This window comes from Schistocerca gregaria, chromosome 8, assembly GCF_023897955.1.
Source record: "Schistocerca gregaria isolate iqSchGreg1 chromosome 8, iqSchGreg1.2, whole genome shotgun sequence".
Classification (NCBI taxonomy): Eukaryota; Metazoa; Arthropoda; class Insecta; order Orthoptera; family Acrididae; genus Schistocerca; species Schistocerca gregaria.
Window position 1 is genome coordinate 355,072,341 of NC_064927.1, and position 15,654 is coordinate 355,087,994.

A 15,654-nucleotide genomic window follows, 5' to 3' on the forward strand; every position below is an offset into this window, starting at 1 on the left:
GTATCTATATCTTCTTTAAATTATGAAATACTTTGTTGTACAGTGTGATTCAAAAAGAATACCACAACTTTGAAAATCGGGAACTCTACAAAGAAGAAAAGGAGAGCTACTCTCTTTCTGTCATTGATTGAAGGAAGCTCTGAAATTTCATTTGGTTGCTCATTTGGTCACTAGGAGTGCTGTTGGCCACATAACCTTATTTATTTTGTCAGTACAAAGATGGATCAACAAGAAGCTTTTTGTGTTATTGAGTATGGCAGAAGGGAAGCGATGGCAGTTTTTCAGTGTGCATTTCAAATCAAATATAATGTTCAGCCTCCTGGATAGGTGCTGTATTGTACATTGGTGTAAACAGTTCACAAAGAAATGGTGTTTGTGCAACGGGAAAAGTTCCGGACGGCCACGCACGAATGAAGAAATGTTGGCTGCATTCAGGAAGCATTTGCTCAAAGTCAACCATTTGGAGAATCCTAAGGAAAAGGTTAGTATTGAAACCTTATTGTCTACAATTATTTCAAGTCCTTTCTGAAGCTAAAATGGTGAAAAGAATTGAGTTTTGAGAGTTTGTTCTTGAGGAAATGGACACAGATAACCAGTGCATTTCGAAGCTAATGTTTAGTGGTGAAGCAACATTTCACACAGTAGGGAAAGTCAGTCAGCACAAAGTCCATATATGGGGCCCTGAGAATCTGTGGGAAACAAGTCAGCTTGAAGGTGATTCACCTAAGGTGAATTTTTTCTGTGCCATTTCAGCCAGTGAAATTTTTTGTCCTTTTATCTTTGAAGGTACAATTGTAACCGGGCAAACCTATCTGGAAATGTTGCAGAATTGGCTGTTCTCTCAACTCGAAGAACAAGCAGATAAATTCATATTCCAGAAAGATGGTGCTTTACCCCATTGGCACTTACCTGCATATGCCTATTTGAATGAAAGGTACCCACAGCAATAGATCATCCACCAGGCAGCTTGTGACAGAGCACTTCATAACTGGCCTCCAAAAACCTCTGATCTCAGCCACTGTGAATTATTTTTCTGTGGGTTATGTTAAAGATATGATGTTTTGACCACCTCTACCAGCTAACACTGTGGAACTAAAAGAAGGAATAACCGGAGCTATCTGGACTGTTATCCTGGAGATGCTACAGAGAGTGTGGAACAAGTTCAAGTATCGGGTTGAAGTCACTCGAGTGTCTGCAAGAGGTCATAGTGAACATTTACGAACTCATTTTCTACTGAAAAAGATCTTTAGTAAATACTCTCACCACTGATTAATTATCCAAGATTCCCTCTGTGGTGTCACCGCCAGACACCACACTTGCTAGGTGGTAGTCTTTAAATCGGCTGTGGTCCGTTAGTATACGTCGGACCCGCGTGTCGCCACTATCAGTGATTGCAGACCGAGTGCCGCCACACAGCAGTTCTAGTCTAGAGAGACTCACTAGCACTCGCCCCAGTTGTACAGCTGACTTTGCTAGCGATGGTTCACTGACTACATACGCTCTAATTTGCAGAAACGACAGTTTAGCGTAGCCTTCAGCTAAGGCATTTGCTACGACCTAGCAAGGCGCCATATTCAGTTACTATTCTGAATGGACAATATTGTGAATCAATGTACCGTCGAAAGCAACATTCATCATTAATGGATTAAAGTTAAGTATTAAACTAATTACGTCCGCTTTCTGAATTATAATTCCTTTGCATGTTCCTGACCTCACGTCAGTATAGTTCTTTCCTCCTCACGCCAGCCTGCGTGAGCTAAAACACGTGCATGTCGGCCTCCATTCCTAACACGATGTTGGCTCTTCTGCCAACTACAACATTAATATAGCACCTTGCTAAGTCGTAGCAAATACCGTAGCTGAAGGCTACGCTAAACTGTCGTTTCTGCAAATGAGAGCATATGTAGTCAGTGAACCATCGTTAGCAAAGTCGGCTGTACAACTGGGGCGAGTGCTAGTGAGTCTCTCTAGACTAGACCTGCTGGGTGGCGGTGCTTGGTCAGCAATCACTGATAGTGGCGACACGCGGGTCCGACGTATGCTAACGGACTGCGGCCGATTTAAAGGCTACCACCTAGCAAGTGTGGTGTCTGGCGGTGACACCACACCCTTATCTTTCTTTGATTAAATACAGATTTTCAAAGTTGTGGTATTCTTTTTCAATCACCCTGCACAAAGGTAAAACCTCTCATTTATGAACTGGAAGAAACAGTTTCAGATGTTTTTCCATAAATTATTTCTGTAATTCACTGTTAGCTTTTAATAGCTCTTTAGATAAGTTTTCAAGGCACTGTGTTTATCGCTAGTATAAAATTTGCATGTGGAATGGAGTGCTTACTGGCATTATGAAAACCCATGAAATAACTTGTGTTAATTGAGCACAAGAGAAAAATAAAATATCGATGTTACATTTGTTTCGGGGTGAGATTGATTATACTGTTTAGTCCATGGGAATAAGAGCATGATAATGGATGTACCATGTTTCTTGTAGTTTGTTTTAGCCAACTCATTGGGACTAGAAATAAAGAACTTGTTTGGTTGTACATGTATACCAACCAGAGAAAAAATAACTGCACTATCCCACTGAATCCTTTGTCATGACTATTTGGATTTGTTACCAACTCTATTCATCCTCCGCATTCCAATCTAGTAACTAATTAATGTCAAAATTTGATATTAATTAATAAAGAAGGAGCATACATAAGTAAACACTTGTAGATGTTCGCATCATGTGGCTTTTTCTCTGTTCATCATTAGTACTCATTCTCAGGTGTTACATATATACCATATTTCCAATATATTCGGGTTACACAACAATCAAATTTGTGGCAACTGATGAGCCACTTCATGAAAACTAATGTAAGTAACCATCTTATTTTTTCTGTTTTTATGATCATCCTCTCCATCTTCTAAGTATGCTACCTTAATTGAGGAGTATTAATTGTAGGGACTCAAGACCGTTGATCACCTCTCATGTCTTGAATCCCAGAAAAGCTTATATCCCTTATTACTGATATTGAATTTTGCCAATACTGTGGCCAGGAAATCATTCATACCTCCATCCCCACAAAGCTGCCTATTGGTAGATGCAATAGAAAATTAGCCCACAGGAGAGATATTCTCACCCCCCTTGGGTTTCCTACAGCACCATTTTCAGGGATGCAGGCTCCCTGCACGTGGCTGGAGAAGTAACATTCACATCAGGCATCTACCGGTGACAGGGCTCCCTCTCCTTGGGAATCTATAGACCCAAAAACAGCCAATGGGTGATGGTGATTCAGAGAGCGTGTCCTAGGGTTGCCTGCTTGATAAGATTGCCACCTTACTCCAACAACCCCCTCCCCCCTTTCTGCTTCTTGGAGATTTCAGTGCACACCATTCCCTGTGGGGGAGTATTGTGTCATGGGGTAGGAGCTTCCTGATTGGCCAACTTCTTTCTGATTTTAATCTTTTTCTTCTCAGTAATGATACCCTACTCGTTTGAGTGCTGCCAATGGCATCTTTTCAGCATTTGACCTTAGGACCTTTTCTCCCAGTCTTGTGACTTCACTACATTCATCACTATAAGACCATCTTCATGACAGTGATCATTTTTCAGTGATCCTGCCACCTCTTTGTCACTGCTCAATAGGTCCATTGCCTCATTGGGCTCTCTGAAGGGCCAACTGTCAGCTGTATGTCTCTGCCATCACCTGTGTCTTCACTCCATAAGATTGTATCAATGAGATGTTGGAGACATCTATGATCAAATAACCCATGCTGCTGGAACTGTTATTCCCCTTTTTGCGGACCCTGTCCACTGGTGGTAGCGTTGTTGACCAAAGGCATTGTGACAGCTGTGTACCTATTCAGGACCATCAAAAAGCCCAGAAATGTCTCAAGTGATATTATTCATAGACCTTCCGCATTACTTTTAGGCGGCTCTGTACAATGGCTCACTACGTAATTAAATGCAGGAAGAAAGAATACTGGGGACACAACATCTCATTGTAAGTGGTGTATGTGTCTTCATTCCAGGTGTGGGCTAAGCTCCATAGCCTACTTGGCCACCAGAGTTCAAAAACTGTTCTGTTTCATGGTGATACTTCTCTCCATGCATTGATTCTGCCTGAACACGTGATTACTCACTGTGTCACAGTGTCATTGCCCTTATCTTGATTGGCTACCTTTCAGACATACAAAAGACAGGATAGCTTCCCCCTTCCTGTAACCTTTAGTTATATAATAAACCTTTTTCTGATTGGTAACTGCTTCAGACTTTAGACATGCCTCATTATGCAGACCCTTGCCTTGATTGGTTTCATAGTCAGTGGGCCAACATACTCAAGATCTCAACTCATATTTGGATAGAAGACATTTTCCCTTTGCAGTAGAGAGATACTGTCACCATCCCAACTCCTTAAACTAAACTTCACAAATGGACATTGCTGACATTCAAGAAATGTTCTAAACAGACAATTATCTTGCATGAACACTGAATGAAAAATGGCACGCCACTGATCGCAAAAGTTCACTCCATCAAGATCAAAGGTGAACTCCTTGAGAATTACAAACCATGCAGGATGTTCAATTAGGTATCCACTCTTATGAGAATGCATGTAGAATCATGCTGGTGTAATGGGTTGATGAGAACTGAGAGCTTAAAGGTCAATACGCAAAACAGAGATTACTGCTAAAACATCGTGCAACAAGGTAATAAGAGTGGAAAGCTAAGTGCATTGTAAGTAACAGAGGTGGGAAGAGGGCAGTTAAAAATAGATGGGAAACAAATGAAAGATGTAGAAAACTAAAATGGAATGAAGTGAATAGTAGTTATAGTGAAGGAAAGCTAAGACAGAAGAAATTAACATAAATTAAGGCCAGATGGGTGGTGGGAACCAAGGACATGCAGTGCTAGTTCCCACCTGTGGGGTTCTGAGAAACTGGTGTCTGGAATTGATTGTTTTTGTTGTTAGCATGAAATTGCCTAGCCTTTACGGTGTAACGGCAGATAATATGTTTTGTAGGTATTGAAAAAAAGTCCGAAGGCTGAATTTGTCCAGTGGTTCCAGGTGGTATGAATTGCAGTGTCACTTTTCGGAAGGAATAGTTTGTACTAAAGGAGTATGATATTTATAAGAAGAGCAGGAGCCAGGCAAAAGCAATTAGTTTGACCAGCTATTAGCCAAAAGCACTGCTCACACAGTAGTTGTAGTTCTCTTATGCCTATTTTCCCATCTTACTTGTTGTGATGTAAATATTCCCTACTGGCATTGCAAGAAGAAATCATAGGGGCAGAGCACCTCCAACTTCTTGCAGCACAATAAATAACTTTTCAACCAATTTACCATCCAGAGTAATGGTCAGCACAATTTTATATGATTGCATTACGACATTGATGTTAGTTTATCTTGATGCAGCTCTCTTGGTATCTCAGATTTCCATGGTTCCTTTCATATTTGTTTGCTCTTCAAATCCCGATTAGTTGGAATTGGAAACAAATTCCTTACTTAACGATGAGGTAAGTTTGTTTATCTCATCTACAAATTTTTGTGCCTATTCCACAGTTTGTTGTGCATTGTCGAATTGACAATTTGTTCGAAGCTTTTTTTTTTTTATCTTTGTCGTCTACTGCTTCCCTTGAAATATCTGCAATTTATGTTGTGCACAATTTCATGTGCATAACATAGTAGGTCACTATCATGCACATGCTGTAAATTGAATCAGGCATCCTTGAAATGTGCAAACATCAGTTTTTGTAACAAGTGCATCCTTTGAAAATCCATAGTTTTCATATGCACTACACAGTCATTGCTCCGGATTTATTCGGTTTTTTTTATTAGTGGCAGCCACTGAGGCAGTCTATTGGCAGGGCCAAAAAAACTTCATTTGGTGGTATTGAATGTATTGTGAAATTTTGTCAATAATTCATATATTTAATAAGGTATTATATCAAACAAAACATTTAGGGAAGGGTATGTGCGGACACTTTTACGTGACAGTTGTAAGTTGGGTTTTTTTTCTTTGATGTATGGTTCCATAAGAATACCGGTGGAGGTCGGGCCTGAACTACCATGCTAACGACAATGCCAGTCTCACCTAACAATTGTGCTCTAGCCGTTACTGAATGATTTGTGTACTCCTCTTTGCTCTGAGTTGTGCTTGTTGGTTTTCCTTCCCTTATTTTGAAATGAATTCAGAGAGCAGTCTTGCTCTGTCACAGGGTTCGAATTTGACTCTCACAACACCAGATAGAATCAGTGATCCATATATCCATTATTATGTCAGTTCTGCCTTCCCAAGAGCATAGAACACAGACGTAGGCTGCCAGCCCTGTGGGAGGTAGGTGAGGCTTGTCCCCCCCACACTGCTCTTCTACCCTGGACAGCCAGAACTCCTTGTTTGTTTAAGTTCTTAGCCGACTGCCAGAAAAGTCTCCAATCAAGATGAGTGCCAGTATGAGAAATAATAGAGTGTACATAAATTATTTGAACTTGTAATCTGGACTTCGGGAAGCAAATTTAATCAAATTACCAACATTTAAAACTAAAAGCATTGTACTCACTAAAAGCAACAACTCCATGACTTTGGGAAGACAGCTTCAAAATAATTAGTAGGAATGGTATTGGAAATCTATTTGTCACTCCTTCTTGTTGACAAGTCTGTTACTCTTGAAGTGAAATATTCAGTCTTACACACGAATGACTTTTTACAGGATTGCATCCCTAAAGCACTCAAGTCATTCTTCTTTCATGGTGCTTTGTTGAAACGTATTATTCTCTTGAGCATTGGAAAGTACCACTCAGCTTCTGATGTTGAGATAGACATTGTGATTAGCAGTTTCAAAACTTTGTCTCCACAAAATTATTACAGAGCTCATTCTCTAAAATCAGCAAAAGAAACAGAACTGTGCCAGAAACTGCCCTCAAATCAGGCCTAGCATAGAAGACTTGAAGCTCACCCTTCAACTTTCTTTTTTCCAGAAATGTATAAGTGTCTGTAATTTCAAGGTACTTGACTGGAAAATTTTTGACGTATTTGTCAGGCTGCATTGAGGCTTCCAGTAAACTAAAAACGCAATTTTATTACAGAAAGGATGGCATTGCACACTTCCAATGCATCCCCCCCCCCCCCCCCCCCCCCACACACACACACACACAGACAAATTAAGAATCCGTGGCTTCTTGGCAGGCATTACTTCATCATTTTCATCACTGCTTCAAAGTTCTGGATGCCTTGTTTTGCTTTGGTCAGTTCAGTTATCTTCTTCTGAAACTGATTAAAAAGTGTGTCTGCATGAGGCATTATCTTATAGAAATGTGATAGCCAGAAAATGAATTCGTTTTCTTGCAGTCTTTGTATAAACCAGCTTCCTCAATGGTAGAAGTGACTTTCATAAACATGTTTTACTACTCGCGAGTGGTAATTCTATCTTATGGGAAAAGCTTTTTTGAGTAATGCCGTGCAACACTTTTGATCTCAGTGGCGAGTTAGAAAAGAAAGAAGAAATACATGAAAGATGTACAAAAAAGATGTGGCCTTTGCGATTAACACAGGCTGCCATAAACATAAGTATGTTGAACTGGTGCTCATAACAATGGATGTAGTTTGCATTAAGGTATTTGTCTTTCATTCATTTCTGAACCCAATTCGATTTGCCACTCGTCTACTAGTTTTGCTCAGTCATCATCAATTAATGATTCAGTTTCATTCATAATTCTCTCAGATATAGTATGAGCATTCTGACTTTCTGGATTAACAAAGCTCCCTCGACAACATAACATAAAACAATAACCAATTGAAATTTGAAAGTCACACCTGTTTCTTCAGTCGCGATTATTGCAACATAATTCTCCCATTTTCTTTCATGGTACACTTCGTCGAACATGCATTGCAGTAGTTCATTTTGAACAGTTTTAGAAATGCCTTTGAACACTGATACTGGACAGAGATAGACTTGAAGATCTTTATCCAGTTCTGTACTGAACTGAATTAGCTCACAAAAAAAAAACCTTATTTTGAAAGGCATCAGATTCGTCGTGGCCCCTGAGAGCCAGTTTCAAAGCGTCACAGAACCAAATACAGTTTACAATTAATTAAGTATATATCCTTTTCTACACATTTGTTGTGGCTGTCAATTGTTTGTCTATATTGTGAATTTAATTTCACTGTATATTGGTTTTGCCTAGAAATGAAAGACTAAGTGAATTATTTGTGTGTGTCTTTGCCATTTCATGTGCTTTCATTGTAGACTATATATACCCAATATCAGTGGTTTGTATCTTAAACCACTAAACATTTCCCCAACATAACACACAAGGAAAACAAAAGAACAGTATTGTTTTCTTCCATTTGCTCTTTTGGTAAATTTCCAAATTGAATGTACGGCATCAATTTTTTGTTTGTTAGTGTAGGTATAGGGTCCTATCGCTAAATGACATTTTTAATAACACTTATTTTGTTCATTTTGCTACTTTCACAGTTAACTGAATTTTCACTTACAGATAACAATGTGCACACAACCATACTGTTTCAGTTACCATACATCACAATAACTACAATGTGTTCACACGGAACTGTATTAAATGAACACAATGAGTGTAAACAGAAATACTACACTGATGTTAGGAAAATAGATTCTCAATAGGTGGTAAATACATTAGTTTTTTTTTGTTCTGTACCAATAGCCTTGCTGTTGTGAAGTATACAAATATTGAAATAATGCCTCTTAGTTTCAGAATCTAAGGGCATAATTGTATTCAAATTATAAATAGCTATTTATAATTATCTTTCAGTGTATTATTTCTGTATTTGATTTAATTAAGCATTAATTTGCATTTACAAATGCATTGGCATTAATTTGCAGAAAGATTGTAACACTGGATTACAAGAAGTTTGAGCCCCAATGTCTTCCAACATGGTCGTTCGATACTGTAGAAGATCATGCCTCTGTAGCTTCTGCACTTAACTGCTCTCTGGCAGGAGGAATACAAAGCTCTAAGTCAAAGCGGCTGTGACTCCACCTCTGCCATAAGAAGCATGTAGAAACTGATGGCCAAGCCTTTCACACAGTGCTTGTGAGGGCAGACAGTGCCAATCTGCAGTTGACTCCAAGGTTCAGAAAACTAACATGAGAGCAGACATGGCAAAACAATGTTTTATGTACAATTCACATAGATTTCTCTCTCTTTTTTTTTACACAAGTGGTGTCACGGCACAGTGGGGCTACCTCAGAAGCTGCCCCAGCTGCAGATAATCTTCCATGTACGTAATTATATTTAGTACCCGTTCCTTGGACAAGGATTGTCCTTCATTGGAGACAGGATTGGTAGCTCCCTATCCAGCAAAGATGATGAACTTTGTGGCTTGATAACATGTTTCAAACCACTTTTGCTTGTTAAGCAGGTATCGTCTTCAATACCTTCACTGCGCAGTGCAGATGGTACTGTTACCGACGACTGTGCGGCTAAAGCGGAGTTATTGAATTCAGTTTTCCGAAATTCCTTCACCAGGGAAGACGAATGGAATATTCCAGAATTTGAAACACGAACAGCTGGTAGCATTTTCTTAGAAGTAGATACCTTAGGGGTTGCGAAGCAACTCAAATCGCTTGATACGGGCAAGTCTTCAGGTCCAGATTGTATACCGATTAGGTTCCTTTCAGATTACGCTGATACAATAGCTCCCTATTTAGCAATCATATACAACCGCTCACTCACTGATAGATCTGTACCTACAGATTGGAAAATTGCGCAGGTCGCACCAGTGTTTAAGAAGAGGAGTAGGAGTAATCCATCGAACTACAGACCTATATCATTGACGTCAGTTTGCAATAGGGTGTTGGAGCATATACTGTATTCAAACATTATGAATCACCTCGAAGAGAACGATCTATTGATACGTAATCAGCATGGTTTCAGAAAACATCGTTCTTGTGCAACGGAGCTAGCTCTTTATTCGCACGAAGTAATGGCCTCTATCGACAGGGGATCACAAGTTGATTCTGTATTTCTAGATTTCCGGAAAGCTTTTGACACCGTTCCTCACAAGCAACTTCTAATCAAGCTGCGGGCCTATGGGGTATTGTCTCAGTTGTGCGACTGGATTCGTGATTTCCTGTCAGGAAGGTTGCAGTTTGTAGTAATAGACAGCAAATCATCGAGTAAAACTGAAGTGATATCAGGTGTTCCCCAGTGAAACGTCCTGGGACCTCTGCTGTTCCTGATCTATATAAATGACCTTGGTGACAATCTGAGCAGTTCTCTTAGGTTGTTCGCAGATGATGCTGTAATTTACCGTCTAGTAAGGTCATCCGTAGACCAGTATCAGTTGCAAAGCGATTTAGAAAAGATTGCTGTATGGTGTGGCAGGTGGCAGTTGACGCTAAATAACAAAAAGTGTGAGGTGATCCACATGAGCTCCAAAAGAAATCCGTTGGAATTCGATTACTCAATAAATAGTAGAATTTTCAAGGCTGTCAATTCAACTAAGTACCTGGGTGTTAAAACTGCAACAACTTCAGTTGCAAAGACCACATAGATAATATTGTGGGGAAGGCGAGCCAAAGGTTGCGTTTCATTGGCAGGACACTTGGAAGATGCAACAAGTCCACTAAAGAGACAGCTTACACTACACTCGTTCGTCCTGTGTTAGGATATTGCTGCACGGTGTGGGATCCTTACCAGGTGGGATTGACAGAGGACATCGAGAGGGTGCAAAAAAGGGCAGCTCGTTTTGTATTATCACGTAATAGGGGAGAGAGTGTGGCAGATACGATACGCAAGTTGGGATGAAAGTCATTAAAGCAAAGACGTTTTTCGTCGCGGCGAGATCTATTTATGAAATTTCAGTCACCAACTTTCTCTTCCGAATGCAAAAATATTTTGTTGAGCCCAACCTTCCTAGGTAGGAATGATCATCAAAATAAAATAAGAGAAATCAGAGCTTGAACAGAAAGGTTTAGTTGTTCGTTTTTCCCGCGCGCTGTTCGGGAGTGGAATGGTAGAGAGATAGTATGATTGTGGTTCAATTAACCCTCTGCCAAGCACTTGTGAATTGCAGAGTAATCATGTAGATGTAGATGTACTCCTTATGAACATTGTCAGGTGTATATGGCACCACACATTCCACTGACACATCTTTCATAAATGCTAATATTTCACCTGCCACTTCTTTCTCACTCTGAGAGATTTCTTGAGTTCCTTTCTGATGAAATGCCAACTTTGGCAACTTTTGTTGATATAATGGAATGTTTGTTTTGTGCATCATTGGCATTGCTCTGCTTTGTATCAACACCACTAGCACTGTAGCACAGTTGTGAGTTATTCATAGACTAAGCAGTTCAACTATACTCTGTAGCCTCATGCTATGCTCACCATTGGATACCTACAGTCCTCCCTCCTGTTGCCATTAGTAGCCAATATTGTGGTTTCTTAGTAGGCAATATGTAGGCCTTCGCGTGCTGTGAATGACATTTGCAACCTCGCATTTGAGGTGTTCCTTGTTAGTTCTACAAATAAACTCAAGTTTTTGGGTGTTATTGTGGATGAACAACTGTCATGGAAAGAGCATATAGATCATATTTGTAAGGAAGTCTGTACAAATACGTAGTTACTGAAAAGAGCCTTCCTCAACCATGGTATCTTGAGGCAAATACATATCGGGTTGATAAATCCAAATCTACAGTATGGTTTTGAGATGGAGCACCAGCAGCCAATACAGAGAGGCTTTTTTAGACTTCAGAAAAGGCAGTGAGAGTGGTAGCTAAAGTAAATGAGAGGGAGGGCAGGGGGGGGGGGGAGGGGAGACCGGGGGGGAGAGGGAGGGGGAGAGAGAGAGAGAGAGAGAGAGAGAGAGAGAGAGAGAGAGAGAGAGAGAGAGAGACTTGCAGAGTAATTTTCATGAAATATAAAACACTTCCCATCTACTCAAAACACATCCTGCAGGCAACAATGTTTGTGAAAATAAGTCTGAAACATAATATAATGAACAGTAACGTACGTAATTACAGTACATGGGGAAGAGAAAACTTTCGGCTAATTACTTGTAATATAAAGGCCGCAGACCATTGTCAACACAAAATAGGAACAATTTTTTATGTAATCTTGAAAGAAACTGTAGTGTGTATTAATGGAAAGATGCTGTTATTAAATACGAGATTTTAGTTTGTAATGACTCCTTAGCATATGTAACTATTAAGTTTTTTAACAAAAGAGAATAATTTCTGATCTTTACTCTTTATCTCAGTGTGTGCATTTATCTTTCACTGGTTTGAGAAGTACAATTAGTACACTCTGAAAACTGGTATATGGACAGCAAAACAATCAATAAACAAATACAGTAGAGCATTGAAGCTTCCTGGCAGATTAAAACTGTGTGCTGAAACAAGACTCAAACTCAGGACCTTTGCCTTTCGCAGGCAAGTGCTCTACCATCTGAGCTACCCAAGCACAACTCACACCCCATCCTCACAGCTTTACTTCTGCCAGTACCTTGTCTCCTACTTTCCAAACTTCACAGAAGCTCTCCTGCAAACCTTGCAGAACTAGCACTCCTGGAGGAACGGATATTGCAGAGACATGGCTTAGCCACAGCCTGGGAGATGTTTCCAGAATGAAATTTTCACTCTGCATTGGAGTGTGTGCTGTATGAAACTTCCTCGCAGATTAAAACAGTTTTAAGGAGTGCAAGTTTTGCAGGAGAGCTTCTGTGAAGTTTGGAAAGTAGGAGACGAGGTATAGGCAGAAGTAAAGCTGTGAGGACAGGGTATGAGTTGTGCTTGGGTAGCTCAGATGGTAGAGCAATTGCCCCCAAAAGGCAAAGGTCCCAAGTTCGAGTCTCGGTCCGGCACACAGTTTTAACCTGCCTGGAAGTTTCATATCAGCGCACACTTCGCTGCAGAGTGAAAATCTCACAGTAGAGCATTGATTATCTGAACCAGTTGAGGGCATGGGTGTTTGGAACACCAGTTTATTCTCATAATCGAACTGTATACTTGTATTTACCAATTTACCAACAAAAAGTACATATATTTATAACAAAAAAGAATCTCTTTTGTTATTACAAAGGCAAGTGCAATAGGAGTTGTGTAATATAGCCTATTTAATGAAATATATGTCATATGTATACATTTGGCATGTCCAGTAGAAATGTATGGCCTGTCGATGCAAGCCCAGACACTCACAAGCAGCTAAGTCACATATTTTTTCCGAAAAGATATCTGATTCTGGTCACTTTCATTTTGAGATTCAAATCAACACAAGACAGTATCTAAACATGTAAATGCTTTTGGAGCAGCTGAAATATTTTCATTTCCTGGAGCAATAGTTGATGAGATACTGGTGGCATCAGTGCATGCTGCACTGAATTTGCAAACCTATTTCAGTGCTGGACAGAATAGCCAATGGTAGAAACAAGAAAACTGCCTAAAACACTATGAAAACAGTAATACCAACTGTTGATTAAAGACACTTCAAAGCATAATAGAGATACACAAAGACAGGTGTTCGATAACGAAGTTTCAGCAACTTAGTTAATTCTCTTTTGATATAAGCAGTGGAATGTGAAAATTGTTGCAGATTGGTAGGACATCCTTAGGCTTAAACACCAGAGCCTTCAGGATGCCCATAAGGGCAGTACTCTGAGGAAACCATGTCCCCAAAACTCTGCTGCATAGAGCTGAGTGGGATTTCAAGGTGCACATCATGTGTTCACATATCAGCAGTTCCAAAAATGTTGACCGGCATTATTTAAATGGGAAATATGCCAAATCCTGTACTAATCAGATTACCGTTTAGAGAACGAAATTTTTCAACCACAGTTTTACATTATTTCTATGTCTGTTACAGGTGACGCAAAGCGCATGATGGTTCCTACTGAAAGACAATACAGAAAGCGTCGTGCCTCTTCTTCTGATAGAGAAGATACTCACACCAGAAAGAGAACAGAACCAACCTCCAATGGTGATAAAAACACTCTTGAATCGGACAGTTCGAGTTCCCCTAGTGACAGCTCGAGTGATGACTCGAGTGATTCAGAAGAAATTTCAGAAAATGTCAGCAGCAACAAAGACAAATGTGGAGCTGATAAAATGGAGGCTGTTGCAAAAGACTCAAAGGAATTGGACACAACCAAACAAGGAGATGAGAAAGTCGGTGAAGAAACTGTAGAGACTACAGAGCCTGTTCCAAAGTGCAACATTTGGGAAAAACGTACTGTTGGCCCCCTATTTGAAGCTGCATTGGAGCGATACTATGCTAGGAAAGCAGCGAGGCTTGCTGGGTGATAATCTTTTGTGTTTTAAAACATATGAAGCTACAGCTGTTGTAGATATTTCTATGCACAGATTTGAAATTTGTTTTGTTTACTGTTTTTGTGCGTGCTTGATAACTGTTAAGAGACAACATTGTAAATGACCGACTGGCTGGTGAATTCAGGGAAAAAGTAGTTTTCCCATTACAAACAGCTAGCAGTAACATGACAATTTCAGTTCCTTCTCATTTACTATTTTTCTCCCTACAGTAGTGTGTGTGTGTGTGGTGGGTTGTGTTTTTTTTTTTTTTAATTTAGCATCCCACCCATAGAGTACTTAGCATGTTCTCTCATGCTACCTCTATCTTGGAATTCTAATTTTATCAAGTACCTTCAGAAAATATGTCTGATCTTGACTTTTATGTTGACTTTACAACTTTTCACTTCTGACTTCGTTTCTTTTTCCATAGACACTTACAGATCTTTTGTATAAACCTTGTAATTAATTCTGTATAAAAAAATATATATTGTCTTTCTCTTCTGCTATTTTTTACTGTATTTTGATATATTTCATCATTACCTCTTAATTTACACTGTAACATGCTTTTTACTGGACCTAAAATTTTCCTCATTCTTTTCTTTAATACTTCTAGTTTCTCTAATTCATTTCTAGGCATTCTGGTTTCACTACTGCATTGTAATATGTTACTTTTTGTATTTCTTAATATTCAATGTAAGTTGTTGATATTTTTAGTTATACAACACTGTTTTCATGTTGTGTGTTCTTTCATCTATCTGTGTATTGTTTCGGTATTTTGTCTCACTGCATTGTTGCAAGCAGTTGTGCCAAAAGAAATTCTGCCAAGTCAGTGGAAAGATTTAACTAAAGAATAGTACAAAATATGATCTATATTGTATGTCTGGTAACATATCAAATTAATGAAGAAAATGTACAGAACATAGATGTTAATGAAAATTGCTTGTTTTTTATTTTTGTTGCTGTACTACAATTGATAAACAAAGAAGAATCATTGTTTTGTTATGTTACAATCTAATATAATTAAATACAAACTGTAACACAGATATCGAATGTCAAAAGATAAAAACTGGGAATGAGGTGCAGAAAGTGGAAAGAGGTGAGGGAACAGATGAAGTCCAAATCAGCTATATCACAAAGCAAGCGGAACTCAAGCTTTTAAATCAGTCAGTTTTTTTTTTTCCATCAATGACTACTGAGTAGATTGGCATAGATAAAGAGCTGTTCGAAGGTGGTACAGGTAGGCAAGAAAAAATGAAGCCAGTCAGATTGTGTTTCAGTGGTTAAAGAATCCCGACTCCTCAGTGGAACACAGTTTCCAAAAGCTAGTTGGGTTTATCCATCAAAAACAGTAATAAAGAAAATGCCTTATTGGTCGAGAAGACAGT

General features: G+C 39.3%; 1 protein-coding gene across 1 annotated transcript in view; it reads left to right on the forward strand.

Annotated features, from left to right (window-relative positions):
- Positions 1–15,312, forward strand: part of LOC126284643 (nuclear speckle splicing regulatory protein 1) — a 56,463-nt gene extending 41,151 nt beyond the window's left edge. Inside the window, exon 6 of the mRNA XM_049983720.1 lies at positions 13,827–15,312. Coding sequence (XP_049839677.1) covers positions 13,827–14,263 — 437 coding nt within the window. The 3' untranslated portion in view covers positions 14,264–15,312. The remainder of the gene's footprint in view (positions 1–13,826) is intronic.
- The last annotated feature ends 342 nt before the right edge of the window (positions 15,313–15,654 follow it).